General features: G+C 46.8%; 4 protein-coding genes across 4 annotated transcripts; 2 read left to right on the forward strand and 2 right to left on the reverse strand.

Moving 5' to 3' along the window:
* Positions 1-1,171: 1,171 nt before the first annotated feature.
* LOC131260177 (uncharacterized) lies at positions 1,172-8,657 on the forward strand. The gene is made up of 7 exons (XM_058261849.1): positions 1,172-1,292; positions 1,693-2,793; positions 3,033-3,163; positions 6,104-6,602; positions 6,673-7,446; positions 7,532-7,623; positions 7,710-8,657. Exons 1-7 carry the CDS (start codon positions 1,172-1,174, stop codon positions 8,655-8,657), a joined length of 3,666 nt encoding a protein of 1,221 aa, XP_058117832.1.
* LOC131259017 (cilia- and flagella-associated protein 157) lies at positions 4,203-5,972 on the forward strand. The gene has a single exon (XM_058260427.1). The coding sequence runs from the start codon at positions 4,203-4,205 to the stop codon at positions 5,970-5,972; it is 1,770 nt and encodes a 589-aa protein (XP_058116410.1).
* A 1,527-nt stretch (positions 8,658-10,184) lies between the features above and the next one.
* LOC131261524 (actin-interacting protein 1) lies at positions 10,185-14,288 on the reverse strand. The gene is made up of 5 exons (XM_058263583.1): positions 14,159-14,288; positions 12,904-13,025; positions 11,415-12,824; positions 11,115-11,265; positions 10,185-11,034 (listed from the first exon to the last, which is right to left on the reverse strand). The coding sequence occupies exons 1-5, from the start codon at positions 14,172-14,174 to the stop codon at positions 10,922-10,924; spliced, it is 1,812 nt and encodes a 603-aa protein (XP_058119566.1). The 5' UTR covers positions 14,175-14,288; the 3' UTR covers positions 10,185-10,921.
* Positions 14,289-14,911: 623 nt separating this feature from the next.
* Positions 14,912-16,477, reverse strand: LOC131272574 (peroxisomal biogenesis factor 3). Its single transcript, XM_058274352.1, has 2 exons — positions 16,339-16,477; positions 14,912-16,260 (listed from the first exon to the last, which is right to left on the reverse strand). The coding sequence occupies exon 2, from the start codon at positions 16,243-16,245 to the stop codon at positions 15,112-15,114; it is 1,134 nt and encodes a 377-aa protein (XP_058130335.1). The 5' UTR covers positions 16,246-16,260; positions 16,339-16,477; the 3' UTR covers positions 14,912-15,111.
* Positions 16,478-18,369: the final 1,892 nt, after the last annotated feature.

The following is an 18,369-nucleotide window of genomic DNA, read 5'->3' on the forward strand; positions in this document are numbered from 1 at the left end:
GGTGTGTAGTTGATAAGGATTCCGCTTTCAAAGGAAATGTCTTCTGGTGCTGCTCACTTCCGTCGAACACTTGCAAAACCAATCAAACTAAGAGGCATACATGGAAACATCTTTTACTTTGATGAGAATAAAAGAAAATCGAAACAATTAATACATTGTTTTCAAACATAGCAGTTAGCTAAACATTCTGTTTTATCTAACGATAAAGTACACAAATTACTTTTTTCTTGTTTCGATAATACCCACTTATTTTGAAGCTGAAGTAATTATGTAAGTAGAATAATATTGGTGGACCGTCGTGTTATAAAATTGTTAGAATATTACAAACAAATATTAATCATTTAGATTACATTGTCATCAATTTTATTTTTTCGTGTTCGTCTGAGCTCTATCTTTTAGGCTCAATAAAAGAAAAAATAAACAATTGCTACATCGTTCTCAAGCATCGCATTTGGCACGACATTTTTTCTTTATCTAATAGAAATTGGAATATAAATAAAAAATCTCTTACTACTCAGCTTATTTTACTAGAAATAGTAATATTACTTCGTGCGAGGTTACAAGAAAGTTGAACAGAGAATACAGCAGCCATTTTTTTTTTGAATACCATCGTATATGTTTTTATTTGTGTTTCAAGCAAATAATTATCATTTCGACCTCACTCGTTTGGAACTGAAAATTTGTTTCCTTTTTTTACGCTTTCATTGCTGTTGAAAAAATGGTAATATTGTATTTTTTTTCCCTGTCTTTTTTTCCTCCAATTTACCAGGTTTACGACTAAATCTGTGCCTTATCAACCGTGTGCGTAATTGTTGCGCTACGTCCTCCGCCTTTCCTGCCGTGATTCGTGAAAGGCTCCCGCGGGATTGAAAACTACCATCCGGCTGACAACGTGCCGGGGACCCATTTGGACGTGAACATCAGGACATCATTTCTCAGCCCGTCCCGGAAGCAATGGGCACGCCACGGATAGCGACCGACGAGCAGTAGGAGCGGGAATGTAGCGGGATGCACACATTCCAGGGTCCGTGCCTGCCGGAAATCTGCCGAAGCGAGCCGCGTAGCAGGAGAACCCGGGGCATTGCCATCCGTTGATGTACTCTCTGATGCCCGGCCCGTCTCCCGGCTTCCCGAGCAGCAATCCGAGCGGAGGAAACCGAGCAGCCAGAGCATGCACCTCACCGGACGCCGACGGTGGATTGCGGGGTGGCGCGGGCGATGGTGGTGGTGGGCGCATGCCACGTCCGGAAAATTCCTCTACATAAATATTCTGCTCGTCCTACTGCACAATGGTACGTAACGGGTGTTGCTGGAGCGGAAAAAAAAGGGAAAAGGAAGAACCTAGACCGGTCTGGTTGTGGACCCGGTCTGTCCGTGCGGCATTGTTCTACTCGTAATTTTCAACTCCATGATGGACCATAGCGGGGAAGGGAGAGATTGTTGGTTGTTGGCCCATGCGAAGTGCGAGGAAAACGATGTACCGCCGACCGGATGTAGGCCCGAGGGCGCAAAACGGGGTCATAGAGTTTTGATTTATCACTTCGCACTGGCTTGTGAGTCGCAAAAAAACAACCGACACACAAATTGGCGAGCCTTGTCCCTATTTAAACATCCTTTTTTTTTGCGTAGATACAAGTCATTCCGCCTGCATTGCGCTTACAGATTTTCCACATTGTTTTTCCATCCCTTTAGCGCTCTCCGTTGGTGGGCTGCGTAAAGGCAATCTGGTGCTTCCGAGCTCCTACACAGCACACGGAGACGATCTGGACATCCAGCTGCATGCCGATCCGCAGGAGCTGCAGGCGACGGTGGGGCGGTTGAAGTTACAGATTGCACGCACCCTCCCGGGTGGGGGCGGCACCGTCGCCACCACGCTCGACATCCGGTTGGACGCGAACCACAACGTGACGCAAATCAAAGTGCCGTGCTATCACTTCCTGCACGGCGGTGACTACGAGCTGGTGGTGCTGGAGGAGGGTGAGGGACATCAGGAAAACCCCGCCCGGATAATTGACGAGAGACTCAGGCAGCCGCTGAAGGTGGAGTGGCCCGTGGCGCGGCTGGCCATTGTGCCGAACCGGACGGACACGTATCCCGAGGCGAAAGTGCAAGGTATCCTAGAGTTCGCCGATGTACGCTGCCAGCTTCCGGCCAAGGGTGCCGATTCGCTCGACCTACCGGAGCTGTGGCTCGAGCTGATCTACTGCGGAAAGTCGGTGGAGTCGTGCAGCAAAGCGAACGCCACCGTGCCCTTTTCGAAGGCACAAATCCTTTACATCGAGCAAGTGCGAGGGCTCCCCCGAAGGCGAGTGATCGATTTCCGGTGCGATCTGTTCGGTCTCGCAGGGTTCTACGCGCTCCATCTCAAACCGAGCGCCGCCAGTCAAACCACCGATCCTTCCATGGGCCCGCTGTTGCAGGCCCGTGCCCTCCTACAAGCCGACTGGAGCAAACAGTACGTCTTTACGGTGCACACGCGAAGTATCTTCCCGTGCGATCCACACGGACCCGGCATTCGAGTGCTTTTCCAGTATCCGGCGTGCATTCTGAACCAGGCCGATCGGGTGCGGGTGTACGCGAAACTACGGGCCGACGTCCTCTCGCTCGCTCCACCAACTTCCCTCCACTACATCGCCGAACAACGCGTCTCCAAGGGGCAGCACTCGCTCTACTTCGAGTGCGATCTGTTCTACGAAAAGTTCGTCGAGTACTGCTTCGTCTACGTAAGCCAGGCAATCTCAGGAGCCGTCGCCGACATACGGATGGACTGCGTACCAACGCTCCCAGTGTCAGGTGAGGTCGCGATGGCAACGATGAAGAAGAGAATTCACACCGCGGGTTTATTGATGGAACGGGTTGATTGGTCTAAAATTAAATTTTAATTTGATGGAGGCGACATCACATCGGCTTGTTCGAAAATATGAGTGACGGGTGAATTAATCTTATTTTGATCGAACCGCCCCCGAACCATGATTTTCGTTTGCCTTTTGGCTAGATTAATTACCTTCCTGTCTCTCCCACCATTTCCATAGCCTCCGATTCCGGTGGATGGGGACCGTGGAGCAACTGGACGCACTGCTCGACCACTTGCCGGGGCGGCATAAGAAATCGCTATCGATTTTGTGACTCTCCGCCGCCTCGCTATGGTGCAAAGTTCTGTGAGGTAGGTACCCTGGACTACGGTTCTGGAGTAAGGTAAAGCAGCTTACTTTTGGGGGGCAGTTAAAAGTTCCAAATGGTGTTGTGTACACTAAAACATCCTAGACGGTTGTAGCAGCACAGCTGCAAGTATTGATTTTCCGTTCCGAAGTTGAGCGATGTAGCCTGTTTGTCTACGGCAACCGAACCCGGTGTTACATGCAACACGTTCGAAAAGCTTTCCTTCGGTTTTAGGTTTTCGATGGAAATTTTTAAACTCCCCCCTGTGCAGCCATCGGCGTCGTCGCAACACATGTAACGATAATTCACCGAAGTATGAAGCCTGACGGTAGCCATTTAATTTCCTCCCGCCTTACATTCCCCCTTTCCGGATAACGCTTTCCGCATTCCTTCGTATACCTTCGAGGCAACTTTCATGAGGGTTTCCAACACGAAACGAAAACGGACGCGGGAAGGAATGGTCATAAAATGGATTCTAATAAAGCTGAAATTACCTCCCGGCGCAAAAAGTGTAAATGCGCGGGTAACGCGAACACCACCCGGTATGTACAGCAAACGACTCTCCAAGCAAAACACACGAATTCCAGCATAGCATATCCTAGACCAAATCCACTGCTAATGTAATCAACATTCTAAATACCTATAATGAACAGCACGAATCTCTTCGTGTCGGTCCGAAGTAACTCGTTCCATCGCCCGGTGGAATGGGTGTCAGGTGTGTTCCGGTGTCTGCGTTGTTGTCTGGTTGACTTCTCACTTTCATGCTGAGCAAAAAAGGGAGTTTCACTGGCCACATAGAGACGTTCAAATGGAAACTTTCGTTCGCGTGCAACCTCATTCCGGTGCTGAGAGTTTTTTTTTCCGCCCCTACGCCCTGTATTGCTTTACTTTCAAATAGCTAAAAGCTAGTGTTGGAAACGGAAAAAAATTTAATCGATATACCTTCGACACGCCGTCGTCAAGGCTACCTCCACAAGCGGCGGTGTTATTTTGTCGACCGAGTAGTCCGATTTGGTTTCCCAAAATTTGCAGTCTTGCTCACGATGCCGAAGGAAAAGAAACCCAAGAAGCCGAAAAAGGCCGTCCCGGAGATACAGCCCGTCGATGGGCTGAGTGCAGTGGACCGACAGTTCTACGAGATTACCATCAATGATTTGAACCAGAAGCTGGCGCGGCTGAGGACCCACAATGTGAAAATTGAGGACCGCAACGAGGAGCTGGAGAGTCGCCTCAAACAGATAGAGGAGGACCGGGCCGATGTGACGGCGTACCTGGATCGGACGCTTCAAGAGAAGGTCGGCACCATCGTGGAGCTCGAGGACAAGCTGAGCGAGCTGTCGAAGGTGCGCGATCAGGAGAACGAAGAGTGCCGGAAGCAGATCAGTACGCTCGACGGAAAGTATAAGGCGATGCATGAGCAGCTCACGTCCGAAATCAAACTGCTCACCGGGAAGCTGAACTCGATGGAGGAGTTCCGGTTGCAGCGGGACGAGCTGATGGCCAAGTTCGACGCTCAGGATAGCGAGCTGAAGGAGCAGAACAAGCGCCACAAGAGCACACTGTACGAGATGGAGCGGAAGGTCATACTGGACAAGGATCGGTTGCGCAAGGACGTGGAAAACAAGCTGCTGCAGCTGTCGACGGAGTTTACCAAGTCGTCGGAGATTCGTGTGGCCGCTCATACGCAGCGGTTGGTTCGGGAGAACATTGCACTCAACAACGAGATGGACCGAATGATCTACACCCAAGAACGGTTGCAGAAACAGTTTACGGAGTTACGAAAGATGAACACGGAGATGCGCAACCAAGCTGAGATCGATGTTGTTGAAAAGCAACGGTTGATGCAAACCTGCCAGGAGCGACTGGAAACGATCCAGCGGCTGACGGATCAGTTCGAGGCGGTTCTGCAGAAAAATGGGGAACTGAACGCGTTCCAGCTACGTGCCGGTGAGCTGGAGGACGAGAACAAGACGACCCGGAAAGAGTACAACCACCTACGGCAGAAGGTGCGGGTGTTGGAGCAGTACATTCACTACATTAACTCCGATCGTCAAACGCTCCGGAGCGAGTCCGAGCACCACCGGAAGGAGTTCGAACGCATCGCGGATATACTGAAGACGGTCCGGTACACGGTCCGGTCGGCGTTTAAGGGTGAAGAGGAAGACTCCGATCTGCCCTACCAGGAGATTAAACGGAAGCGCCTGATTGCCGATCTGCTGAATACGCTCAACGAGCTCGAGATGCAATCGCAGCCTCACCAATCGGTTGAGACGATCGTCGCCTCGCTAACCGAGCTCTACGATCAGGGTGATCTCGGTGTACTGCCACGGGAGTCGATGGAGACGATCCTCCGTAAGACACAGGGCCACGACGAACAGCGCACCGAATCGCCCATCATTAGTTCCAGCACGAACGCATCCCAGGCTGTGGCAGACCAGCAGTCCACCGGCGGTGACGGGGCTAGTCAAGACGAGGAGGACGGTGAGGCGGCCATCATTGATGTAGTCAGTGGCTCCAGGCTTGTGTTTATCGCATCGAACGAATCCCTGGAGGAAGACAGGCAGGAAGCAAGTGATCCACCTGACGGGGATGATGGTGATGATGAGGGTGACGAGGAGGAAAACTCTGGCGAGTACTCCCAGGAACAGGAGGAAGATGAGAGTGCCTTCGGAGACGACGAAGCGAGTCAGCAGCAGCAGCAGCAAGGAGCCACTAGAGACAGCGAAAAACGGGATGAAGTCATCGTAGACGCACCGGAATCGATCGAGGATGAAACAATCGAGTTTGTTGGTTCAAAGAGTGATTCAGATTGAGAATAAAGATTACAAATGCGACACAAATGTAAATAATTATTAGTATCATAGGAAATTAAATAAAAAGGGAAGGACTTTTAAAATTTCTTCTCACACTTCTAATGGATTGTTTCTTAAATTCAAACTCTAAGGGAGCATCGGTACAGACGGAACGGTGTGGTTTGGAGAGCTCGGGCGACTCGTGGGAATGCATGTTTAGTCCAGCGATCGGTAACATGAACCTGCCGCTGGAGATCGAAGATGTCAACACGGAGATCGGTCCCGGGTGTCGGTGTGGCTGCGTCATCCATCTGGGTATGGTAAAACCGAAGCGGCTGCTCGGTTCGTCCTCGCACAGCTGTCCCGATCGTAGCCTGTGGTTGATCAAAGGGGACGAAGGGTGTCACATTCGGATGACGATCGACTTTCACAAGTTCCCCTGCGACGGCCAATGGTTAAAGATCCGTGACGGTGATTCCGTGGCTGACGAGCTGTTGCTGCAGTTCGGAGCAGAGCAAACAGGATCGGAAGGGTCCGGCACGGCGGCGGAAGCGTCCGGCAACGTGCTGTTGGTTGAGTTTTTCTCCCGGAAATCGGAACACTACGACGAGGCATGCAACGCTGGGTTCCTTGGACAGGCGGAGCAAATAAGTAAGTATTCGTTTGTCTCGATAGTTCCAGGAATGGCCACTGAAATTAGTTATATGATTTACTCTTTCAGAATTAAATCAATCGGTTATGATGGTGCCAGGTAATAACACGACCATCGCCAGCAAAGTGATCATGCCGATCGTACAAAGTCTACGGAGCTACGCCAGCTTCACGATTGCTCACGTCTGTGCCATTGCATTCATCTGCTTCATCGTGCTGGTAAGCTTCCTGCTCGTGGTCCAGTACCTATTCCGCTATCGCAAGTATGAACTGGCGACGAGTCGTATGGAGGCGGCCGATTCACCTGCCCATACGCTATTCGGTTCGAGTCAGTCACTTGCAGGAGTGGCACCGATGCAGCCAAGATCAAGAGCCGTCTCCACAACGACCCTCATCTCGGAGATCGTTTCGTACGTGAAGCTACGACCACTAAGAGCGACAACTACCATCAAGCATGAGCGCTTCCGGGAGAGTGTGGAGTATACACTGGAGTCAACAGGAAGTCGGTCCGAAGGTGGACCTTCCGATGGTAGCACCGAGATCATCATGGAACTGCAAGATCGGGGAACGGAAGGCGATCCGAGTCGACGTGACGACGTTGATGAAGAAACACCTTTACAGAGTTTAAACGACCTGAACCATCCGGATGGTCGTGCGGGGTCGCCACGAAGGTTGAGGAAAGTGTCCGCCAACTCCCCCGGGCCAACTGATGCGCACGAATCGGACGAAGAACATTCCACAACCGTGAGTTCGGCGTACTCATCGTTAAACCGAGAGAAAACTCCTCTCGTGACGAGGAAAAGTGGGACTTCTAATCGTCCACACGACACCGACACTCTGCGAAGTAAGAGCTGGGATTATTTGCATAATATATTGTCGATTTGGGAATTTGCACTAACGAAACCCCATTTGTTTTTCTTTTTCGGCAGGCGATCAGCACCTGGTGAAAAGTGCCACTTGTTTGATGACGACTTCGAGCACCAGCACGGCCACGCTTACCAACGTGAGTCCCTCGGATGTGGTGAGTTGGTGGTGTGGCGTGTTTTAGTTCACCAAAATGGTCCATATCTAATTCATCAACTGTTTATCAATCTTTCCCTGACACAGGAGTGTTGCTCCCCACCCGATCCGGGTGTTCAGAGTCCCCTGACGCGGCGCAACACCGGCACGTCATCAATGCGCGGAACGCGAAATGCAAAAGAGAGCAAAGAGAAGCGTAACCTGCAGAAGCTTCTGGCTGGGTCAGACTTTTCACTTGGGGCTCCCTCCGAACAGGACATGGAGATGGACTATTACGACTATAATGTCATTAACGCCGGTGCCGCGCCGGGATCGTACCTTGGTATGGATCCGGCGTTCCTTGTGTGGATACCTCCACTCGACGACGACGACGACGACGAGAACGAGGATCGCCCACCAAAGAGCGCCCAAGGGGAGGACCTGTCCGACGACGAAGACGGTGAGCTGAGGGAATTGACGAACCAGCAGAGGGAAGGCGAACCGCGTAGTGCCAGCGTGACTCCGAGTGCCGAACTTATCCGGCAGCTTGCGGAGCAAAAGCGCAACGACTACATCATCGTGTCGCACAGCATCTCTAAGAGCGATGTCTGTTCCGAAAGTGACGGCGATACGAAGCTATCGACCGAGCGGCGCCGACGGAAGCTACACGAGCTGATACTTGTCCGGCGGAAGGGCGATTCCGGTGGTGGTTCCGGTTCCGGTTCGTCCGTCCGGAAGAGTTCCTCCGACGAGTCGACCGAGGAGCGAGAGAAGGAAACTTCCTTCACAAAGTCCCCGGTAGACAATAAGCAGATCAGTGATTTCTACGAAATGGCCGACATTGCCTTCGCCGATGACGAGGCAGATGAGGAGGAGGAGGAGGACGACAACGGGAAGCTGTCGCCAGAGAGCGGTGGGTTTGGCGAGGAACATCCAAAGGGTGGCACACTTTTGCCATCGGCTCGAATGGTCGAAGGGTCGAAGGAGGAAAGCAAATATCAGAATGTCGTTATCGCGAGCGATCTTCGGCGGGAAGGTGATCATTTGGTTCAATAAATGACTAGCGGCAAAGGAATCTGATCCAGGCAATACACCGTAGGACGATATCGGTTGACATTTTCCCAACTATACCAAATCCAGGGTTACAGAAAATAGTACAATACAATATAATACCTTCTGAACCATATCGATCGGAAATGACGATAGAATCAACACAACATGCATTCAAAACTGTTCTAGTCAAAATGCCACGGGATCCTTCACGCAGGATACTAACAACACCTCTTGTAGAAATAGGGATTCCTTAACAGATTTTGCATTCTTTAGTCCATTAGTCCTATCCAAGGAACAGAATAAATAGTACAATCCATTCCAGTTTTCCCCAATCACGCCCAATCCTGTGTGAGGGACACCTCGTCGCCGTTTAATACATTTTAGAAGCCCGAAAGTTATAGATAGAACATTCGTATTTCCTGTAGAATTGTATAACCCCACGAGACAGTTAAATTTAATGCAGAACATCTTGTTCATGAAGCGTCAAACCAATTTTAAAAGTCATCCCAGAACCACAATTCCCCGGCAAACGGAAAAATCCAACCTACCCCTTGGGCGTCTTTGGTTGAATGTTAGAAATAGAAACTGTAACTGTGTAGCGACATTTTTCCGAGAGACTGACCAACTGTACATAGATAGAGTATAGATTTATCGAAGTTTTAAGAACTCTACCTTGTGAATTTTACCCTTGCCGCGAATTGAACCGCCATTTTTCGTTTCAACAACAAGGAAAAGCGTTGTTCTTTCTTTTCGTATTTGGCCTCAGGTATTTCGTAGGTTCGTAGCACCGCGAGCAAGAAAACTGTAAATCAGTAAGGAGTAGTCAATAGATCAATAGGAGCGAACATGTGTGCGTGTGTGTTTGTTTGTATTAGGGGAACAGTTTAGGCAAATATGAGAACGAAAAAAAAAAAATCAAAATCCAACGCCATTTGCTTTAGTGGATTCTGGATTTGGCAATTTCCAGGCTTACTTCGATGCGCTTAAAACATAAATACGCTCTAGCTATAAGTATTTGTAAGTGTATTCGCTCTTAGTTGCTTTCCCTGAAATGGTAATAGAAGTAGCAGTTCATAGTTATCGATCAAGCTCGGGGTTCTCTTGACACGATAATGGTGGCAAGCGTAAAACACGGTGTATACAATGACCGTTGTGAATCACTTTGGGAATCAATCAAAATCTCGACATCTTCTTATGCAAACTAGGCAAAAGGTTCGTTATGTTATTGTGAATGTAATCATCAGCAGGGTTTCGTTTTGCAAATTTAAAAATGGAAATAAACACGAAAGGGAACGTTTCGTTGTGAACCGCAAAAAATTTCGATGAGATTTTATCTTGGAAAAAAAACACTTTATTCGCTTAAAAAAGGTATATTAATGTAGACATTTTTGTTTTTCTTCGTTTTTGTAGTAAACCACCGCTAAAACCACCCACTTCAATCGTCATCGCCACGTCTGGTTTTCTGTTTTTCTACTGGCCACACCTGGTAGAGCAGACCCCGCAAGGCAGCCAAAAGCATGCGTTCGTGTATATGGTTGGCAAAACAATAAATTAAATGCAAATGCATGCGCTCGATCTGTAATTATTTGGATTTCCTGCTGCACAAAGCCTCTTATTGTGGAGGACTTTTACTGTGTGGTAATCATTGGCCTTTTAAACGCGAATGATACATTTGGACAAGAAAAAGGCACAAACTAAAATTGGACCGACAAAACTAAAACGAAAGCTGACGCTCAATGGTGATTTTTCGAAAGTGTTTTTTTGTTTCTCCTGTACTTGTGAATCTAACGAATGTAACGGCAAATGAGAAATGGTTTGTAAGTTGTTAGGATGAGGATAATTATAGTAAATGTGAACGTAATACAAATCTCTAATACAATCATTTGTCTAAAAACAGATAAACAGCAAGAAGAACACAAACACACTCACAAACAAAAATAAGGTTCTTTGTACCGTACCGCACACGTTGTTAGTGACTTCCTGAAAGTCCTGACTTTCTCCTTTACATCCAGGATTAAGGGAGCGAACAATAAGGTAACAGAAAAGGTCAACGAAATAAATACGACTTGTGAGTTAAAGTTAAAGGGTAAGGGTTAGGGGTAAGGTGGTGTTGGTGGTGGTGGGTACAGTATTTTCCCTGCCTTACTGTTTCGTTCTTATCGCAATTTCCTCACTTTCCTTCCTTTTTTGTTTTCGCAATTGTTTACTTGTTTGTATTCCCAGTTTCAGCTCGAAGCTGGCCTTTCCTGGCGCAACCCGACAACGACTTAGGCGGCAGTCTCAATGTTCCAAACTTTCGTGTTGCAGTCTTGACCAGTCGAGATCAGCGTTTCGTTGTCGAGCCAAACCAGCCGGGTAATTTGCGATTGCGGATGGGCATCTACAAAGTGATTGGGGATTGATAAGTGATACTCAAAGTCTCTAAATCTCATCCCAAAGCCCATTGGGTTTGAAACTTACTCTTAATAATGGTATGCTTGGCCGGGTTGTTCACAAACCAAATGATGATAGTGGTGTCAAGCGACCCGCTGGCCACGAGTTCCGAGTTTGGCGAAAACGCAACGCAATTCACGCGAGCATTGTGGAAGCCCCATTCCTTGTTGTGCGGAGGCTAAAACGCGACATTCGATTGTGTGGAAAGGTTAATGTATATCGAGCAAATTCTCACCGGAAATACCGAAGGCATTTTACTTCTATAATTTACTGGTGCTGATCAAATGTTGTCTATACTAAATTGGTAGAAAATAACATCATCCTTACCTTGTAATCTGCCACACTGTACAGGATCACCTTCCGGTTGGCATCGGAAGCCACCAGCAACTTGTTGTCCGGCGAATAGCGAACATCCGTCACCGGTCCGAGATGCTCTAGGTCGACCTTGTGCGTCAGCTGACTTCCGTTCAGCGTGTACACGTGCACCTTACTGTCATCACCGCCAACGGCCACATCCATCGTCTCCGGGTTGATGCTAACACCGCTCGCCTCGTAGCTGATCGGCAGCGTCGAAACCTTCCGGTTGTCCTGCAGCACGGTCAGGTCTTTCACACAACCAACCACAATCGTGTTGCTCTCCTTCAGGATGTCCATGCCGCGCGGTTGACAAGCGAGCTTCGCTTCCACGTCGGTGTACACGTTGCCCTCGACGCTGATCTGCTTGATCGAATCATCGATGCCAGCCGTGTAGATAAAGTCTCCGGCCGCGCGAATATCGTTTATCTGATTGCCGTGCCCGGCCCCTCCAACACGGTCGTTCGTTCCACTGCCCGAGTTCCAGTTCGTCACGGCCCCGTCGTGGCTGCCGGTATAGATCGTACTGCGATCGTCGCTAAGGGTCAGCACCGTGATCGGTTTGTTATGGCCCTTCACGATGCGCAGCGGCTTCGTTGGGTTGTTCACGTCGAGGTAGTTGATGAACCCGGACAGGGACACCGAGAGAATGTGCTCTCCCTGCCACAGGCAGGATACCTGCTGATCGTCCACCGTCGTGCCCATCGGGAACTCACTGATCAGGGTACGCGTTTCGACGTCCCACAGCTTGCACGACTTGTCACCGGAGCAGGTCAGCAGCTGCGTGCCATCCGGTTTCCACGCAACACCATAAACGCCTCCGCTATGCGCCGGCGAACCGACCTCACCGACCAACTCCGATGTCGTACCGTCGTAGATAAACACCTTTCCGTCGAATCCGGCCGACGCAAACAGGTGGCCACTCGGCGAGTAACGTACCGCCTGCACAAACCGCGTATGATCCTGCTTGGTCATTTTGAACTTGAACGGCGGACCCTCGAACACACCGATCGTGTTGTCCTCGCTTCCGGTAATGATTCGGAACGGACGCGCCGGGCGGAAATCGCACGAGTTGATCGGTTTTGACTGGCCCGATATTTCCCCAACGGATGTGCCCGTCTCGGCCATGAACACATGCCCGAATCGCTCACGCCCTTCGCCCACGATCACGATCCGCTGGCTGTCGGGCGACCAGGAGATGTCCTTTATTGGACCACCGATCGGTTGGAACTCATTCTTCAGTATGTGCTCCTTGTTCACCGTGTCCCATATACGAATCTTGCCCGACTGATCGCCGGACGCGATGTAAAACCCGCTCGGCGAGTATTTGGCCACATTCACCGCACACGAGTGCTCCGTGTAGATATCGGCAATCTCCGGATTCTGGAGAGAAAAGAAAAAAAACAATGAGGAAAATTGTTGAAAAACAATGTTGGAAATGCACTCGAATTTCGGTCCTCACCTCGATGTTGCGAATAATAACGGAGTGTCCATTGGTGTAGAGAAAATTCTTCCCCTTCGGATCTCCGCCCAGCACGATCGGTTGGCCTCGCTGTGTTCGCGGCAGTGTCGCGTAGATAAATTCTGCATGTATCGAATTAATGTAAAAGTGGGTGAAAACATCAGTTAGCATGCATAAATATAACGGTGCAAGGCGACTGGGGTGGTATGGACACAAAAGAAATTTAAAAGTTTACATTCGAGACGCTTCAGTGCACACCGTGAATGGTTTTGTCCGAGCAGCCTAAAGAACAACAGCTAACGGCAACAGTAAAGCATAGAAACATCAAGCAGGCTTTGCCTTGAAACGACCGCTCCTTCCTTTCAATCGAAACTTCTTTCCTGTGTTATCAAAGAAGGTTTGTATTGGGTTCGTAAAGATAAAAATATATCGACGGTAAACCGTGTTGTGTGCCTCGGTGCGTTACATACGACCGACGTACCGACGACCCTTTTTCCCTTACAATGTTGGAGAGCACTGCATCCCGATTCCATTGCCAATGCAGTCCCAAACCACCGGCTCCGGCTGAACACACTGCGAACGGTTTTATTTATAAAACTAACTTCTCAGTGGCAATTTATCTTTTTTTTTTAATCCCTTCATCTATTCGTACACACATGCCCATGTTATTTTGTGCTTTCTTCGAACAGTCTCTGGTGAGAAAAATACTATCCAAAAAAAATTACCCTGTTCGCCCATCGTAGAATATCACTTCCGCCAGATCATTTCCTTTGCAATTACAAAAAAACAACAAAACATTCATATCAGCAGAGAAATAGCGAGTTCATTGCCACCTTCAACTGATTACTCATCATCCCCCGGTTGTTTCCATCTGATAGGAAGGGCGGCGGTCTATTCGATAAAGGCAGTGGGCTGGGGAGGGGTGCTGCGAAATTTGCCATTTTGCAACCTTCCTACTCGAGTGAAATTGAACGGGATTCGTGTCACTTTCAATCGAAAGTGATAGCGGAGAAGCTGAACCATTTTGCCACATTCCCATAGAAGGCAAACCGAAGCCCGGTTTTAGAACCGTCCGTTGTGACCACCGTTGGAGACATGTCATTTCCTTATTTGGTAACGTTGTTACCCGGCACGGTAAAACGCGTGATTGTGAATCGGCATTCAACGCAACGGGAGACCAACAATAGATCGCCCCAAAATGAGTCACTGCGCCTTGCTTTTCCGTGTCCGCGGGATGTCCGCATTCAATACTCACTGTTCGTATAGGCCATGATTTAGCAGAATCAAAATATTCCAGCAGGGCAATCAAACACTTCAGATTCACTAGGAAAAATAGCACAAACGCACAGAAACTACACGACGTCTTTTACTCGCGCTTCCCCGGCTTCCACTGGCACAAACTTTGCTGCAAGTGCGTCAGTTAATAAAGTCTGAAAGGGCCAAAACTATCGCTTACTCTTTCTCTCTTATAGCCAGCCCCTTTGCGATTGACTGATTGTTGATCTTGTATCTCGCTCTGTCTCGCCTACAAATCGACCGAAAGGAAGATGACAGCGCAGAGTTTTTTCCGTTCTGTCAACTTGTGTTGTAGTTAATTTTTAAAACGAACGTTACTGTATGTTATCCCAAATTTTCAATTTTGAATCTAACATCAGTCCATAAAACACTCACTAAAAACAGCAAATAACTTTCTGATTTGATAAAGGATTGGAACATTTGCAACTCTTTGCGTTCAACTCGAGTTAATTGTACATTTGTGACATTTTACAATTTACGCATTTTTTAAAATGTTTCTTCTACTTCTTTGGGTATGATTTCTTTCTCATGAAATACGATTTTCATGTTTTTCAGATTCCACATGGAGCAGTTGTTGTAAACGATGTAGCGACAGAGATCAACACCGTTATCGCAATTGGGTTGGGCTATAGATAAGGATGATTGAAAGAAAAAAATCACGCAATACCATTTAAAATCCATTTTATTTTATCGGAGAAAGCCCCCTCCTTACGCCATGCACTGCTTGCAAGTAAAAACTTTAAAAGCTACCATTAACGAAATTATCAAGTTAACTCCTGCTATTTTAACCCACTTTAATGAGTTCTTACATTCATTGTTCACAAACATGTTCATCTATTAATTCTACCCGCCAAACCTACTCACAGGATATCACTAGAGAAAAGTTTAAATTATAAAGAATGTGTGTCTACTTTACTGACAGAATGTTTCGTACACGTTGGCCCCAAGGGTTCGTAGTTTTTCTGACTGCAAGAATCGAATTATTAACCACGACATCATGTCTGCATCGCCGAGATCCGGCATGTTCAAACCGTTGGATGCCAAGCCACCATTCGATTGCATCATTTTGCATGCCAGTCCGCTCACGATCGGTATAAGTTTGGCAAGTGAAATTTTTATATTGTTGATATTTGATAGACTCTCCACGTTCAGGTTCGATTTGGAGTTTTCCGCTGGAGTATCGCTGATTTTCTCCGCCTTCACGTAGTAATCGGCCAACTTATCTACGATAAGCGAGAACCCGTTGCTCACGTTTGCCAGGAGGACATCGGAGGATTCGACACTTTCCAGCACGTCCAGCGTTTCCTCAAACAATCTCTTGAACACACTGTCATCTGCGGCAGATGCAGGTGGTAGCGTATACCGAGCAATGCATTTCGTGGGACTTTCCTCTTCGTTGTTCAACGCCATCTGGAAGGACCATAGCAGGGCTTCCGCATCTGCCAAGGTCAGTTGTTGCTTCAAGCTGTAACGCTGCATGACGGTAGTCACATTTTGGCGCACGATATCGATCAGTTTTTCGATACCGTCTCCCATGAAGTGCTGAATCATGGAGAGATAAGCTTTCTGAATGTTTTCTGAAATCTGCTGCTTCTGTTGATCATCAACTTCCACCGTGTTCTTGTACAAATAGCCACCCAGCAGGTTCAGTTGCACCTTCATAGTGACTCCCAGCATAGAGGCAGCATAGACGAGCGTAACCAGCCTCGTGAAGGCGACTATTTTAATGTCCTCCCAAAGCATTAGCTTGTCTCCGGGATTAGAGCGTAGCTTCACCAACAAACTGTCCGTATCGAGTAGCTGGAAAATTTTCTCCGATAAAGCGGGAGCAATTCCGGCAATAGTCTGATTGCAGGTGCGTTCCGTACATTCGAAATGCTGCATGCGCTTCAACTTTTCACTAATCTCCTTCGCCTGGCGTTCTTGCATTTCGCGCAGCTTGTACTGAGTCCATTTCAGCAAAAGCATACATCCTCCAATGACGACGCCTGTGGTCACGAATTTTCTGCGGTGCCGGCACAAGAAACTTTTTATTCTCGACAACATTATCACTGAAGCTCCCTACAAGATAAAAGTAAACACAGAAATGTTACTTATCAGTACTTCTAAAATCTTCCGCTCCGATGGTATGGTTCTTACTTTGAGGTTCCTGTGTGCAAGCGCGACCCTAGCAGGTCAGACGAGGTTAGAAAAAAGTCACGATATATCCGCAGTTGAAAAGTTTTTGCCCTGAACATACAAAAAAACTCACTGTTTCAATAAATGAAGTTGTTCTGATTAGCGATGTTTGGAAAATGAAGTTCTGTCAGGTAGTGTTGACCGAATCGGGATTCAGAAGATTCAAAGACTCGCTCCCTTGACGGATTCTAAGGGATTGGATCCCATTTGAAGGATTCGAATCATATATGAATCGTTTGAGATTTGAATCAGATTTATTTCGTTTGAGAGTCGATTTGATTTTATGTTAACTTCTTTTGGTTCAGACATTTTATACGATGTGATTCGATACAGACTCGAGATGAGCGGAATTAGTTACGATACGAGTTGATATAAAAACATCAGATCGTCTATTTTAAGTTGCAGTTTGTTGATTGTATGGGGATTCCTCTTTGGATATTAGATTTGCAGTACTGATTAGTTTTTATCATCTCGCGACTGACAAACAGTCGCAGGATTGAGATTCATATTCTTCAGGGGTCTGATTCGAAAGATTCGAGTCTCTGAAGATGATTGATTTTAACACCACTAGCGCTACAAATCGTTGTGGATCGTGGTCAGCCAGTTGAATTCCAGCAATCATTTTTATGTTCGTTCTCTGATTTGTTTTTTACATTAAGTATATAAACCACACTGAGCACTATTATTTTATAAATTCATAAAAAATGAAGTATAAAAAATATCTATGAAACATAAGAAAGTGTGTAATTCAACTACACAAAACACACGCACATGTTGATCCCTTAGAATAAATCATCACAAAAGATGAAAGAGTGAAGCAAACACAAGGATTGCGACAAAGATTCGTTCAAACGTTCTCTGCAATTCTATATTTTTTCAGAATCTCAGATGAGGAACGGAAAATATCAAGAGTTATTACGCACCATGTGGAGGGAAGTGGGGTGTACTTTCAATAATGTTGAATGTTGGTAATATCAATATTCGATCCAAGCTTGTGGTTTATTAAAATACAAAACAGTTAAATCATCTTTATCAAGAACGGCATACTTTTGCTGCATGCCAAAATCCACTCCTTTCAGTAGATTCTATAGATAAGAGTGTGCACCAGACAGGTATATATTCCAGCCATTCGGCAACAGGTGTTAAAGAAAGTAGGCGGTCCTTCGCATTGATGTTCTGCAACTTGACTACAAACACGCTACAAATGTAAAATCTGTTTAATTTTCGTTTTATCTTCGTTAACATAGGGATTAAATTTACCATGTGAACATATGTGATATTGTATTGATATTTTCTTTATTTCTTTCAAGAAATAGAATGATATGAGAATGCTACATTATTTTCATTTATTCTTCTTAATTAAACCATCTAGTTTCTAATGCGTTTAGATGCTCAATTTAAAATAAGTTACCTTTAGCAAGTCAAGTGAATCTCAAATTGATGTTGTATAGTAAACGTAATATACACTCAGATATATCAGCGCCTAACGAGTTAATACAGCCTTTCGAAACAAACGAAAATAACTGATAGAAAGTTTACTTGTAATTTCCGCAACGTTTGTGCAGTTGTTTTCTTTTGTGCTAAGTAAATGTTTTTTTCTGCACTGATTGTCGTGTCACACGCATGAAATAATAATTTGACAAAAACAACCGTATTGATGAAAAGATAAATTTTTTCTGTTTAATATTATTAACACCATGATTTTTACTTAGCTTATAGAAATTTCACTAAACACACGCACGTCCAGATTAATAAATAATGCCACGAATAAGCTACGAATTCTTTATATTCTGTCTTGGTAGACCGAAGAGAATTTTACCATATGTACACATTCAGCACAATAAACCATGGGAGACAGATACATCCAGCATAGATCGATGGTTGTTGAAATCAGCACAACTTACTCTAGCGGAATTACACGATAGATATTAGTACTTACTGAGAAACTCACAGAGGTTATCGAATCGAACAAGGTGGATTGACCAAACTCGA

This window comes from Anopheles coustani, chromosome 3 (genome assembly GCF_943734705.1).
Source record: "Anopheles coustani chromosome 3, idAnoCousDA_361_x.2, whole genome shotgun sequence".
Classification (NCBI taxonomy): domain Eukaryota; kingdom Metazoa; phylum Arthropoda; class Insecta; order Diptera; family Culicidae; genus Anopheles; species Anopheles coustani.

Excerpts from the sequence above, each read along its gene's own strand:
- LOC131259017 (XM_058260427.1), top strand. The coding sequence starts at position 4,203 with ATGCCGAAGGAAAAGAAACCCAAGAAGCCGAAAAAGGCCGTCCCGGAG.
- LOC131261524 (XM_058263583.1), bottom strand. Across the intron at positions 12,825-12,903 it reads TTATTATTCGCAACATCGAG|AATCCGGAGATTGCCGATAT; the intron begins GTGAGGACCGAA and ends TTTTCTCTCCAG. Across the intron at positions 11,266-11,414 it reads ACAGTGTGGCAGATTACAAG|CCTCCGCACAACAAGGAATG; the intron begins GTAAGGATGATG and ends GTCGCGTTTTAG.
- LOC131272574 (XM_058274352.1), bottom strand. The coding sequence starts at position 16,245 with ATGTTGTCGAGAATAAAAAGTTTCTTGTGCCGGCACCGCAGAAAATTC.
- LOC131260177 (XM_058261849.1), top strand. The coding sequence starts at position 1,172 with ATGCACCTCACCGGACGCCGACGGTGGATTGCGGGGTGGCGCGGGCGA. Across the intron at positions 1,293-1,692 it reads GCTCGTCCTACTGCACAATG|CGCTCTCCGTTGGTGGGCTG; the intron begins GTACGTAACGGG and ends CCATCCCTTTAG. Across the intron at positions 7,447-7,531 it reads CGACACCGACACTCTGCGAA|GCGATCAGCACCTGGTGAAA; the intron begins GTAAGAGCTGGG and ends CTTTTTCGGCAG.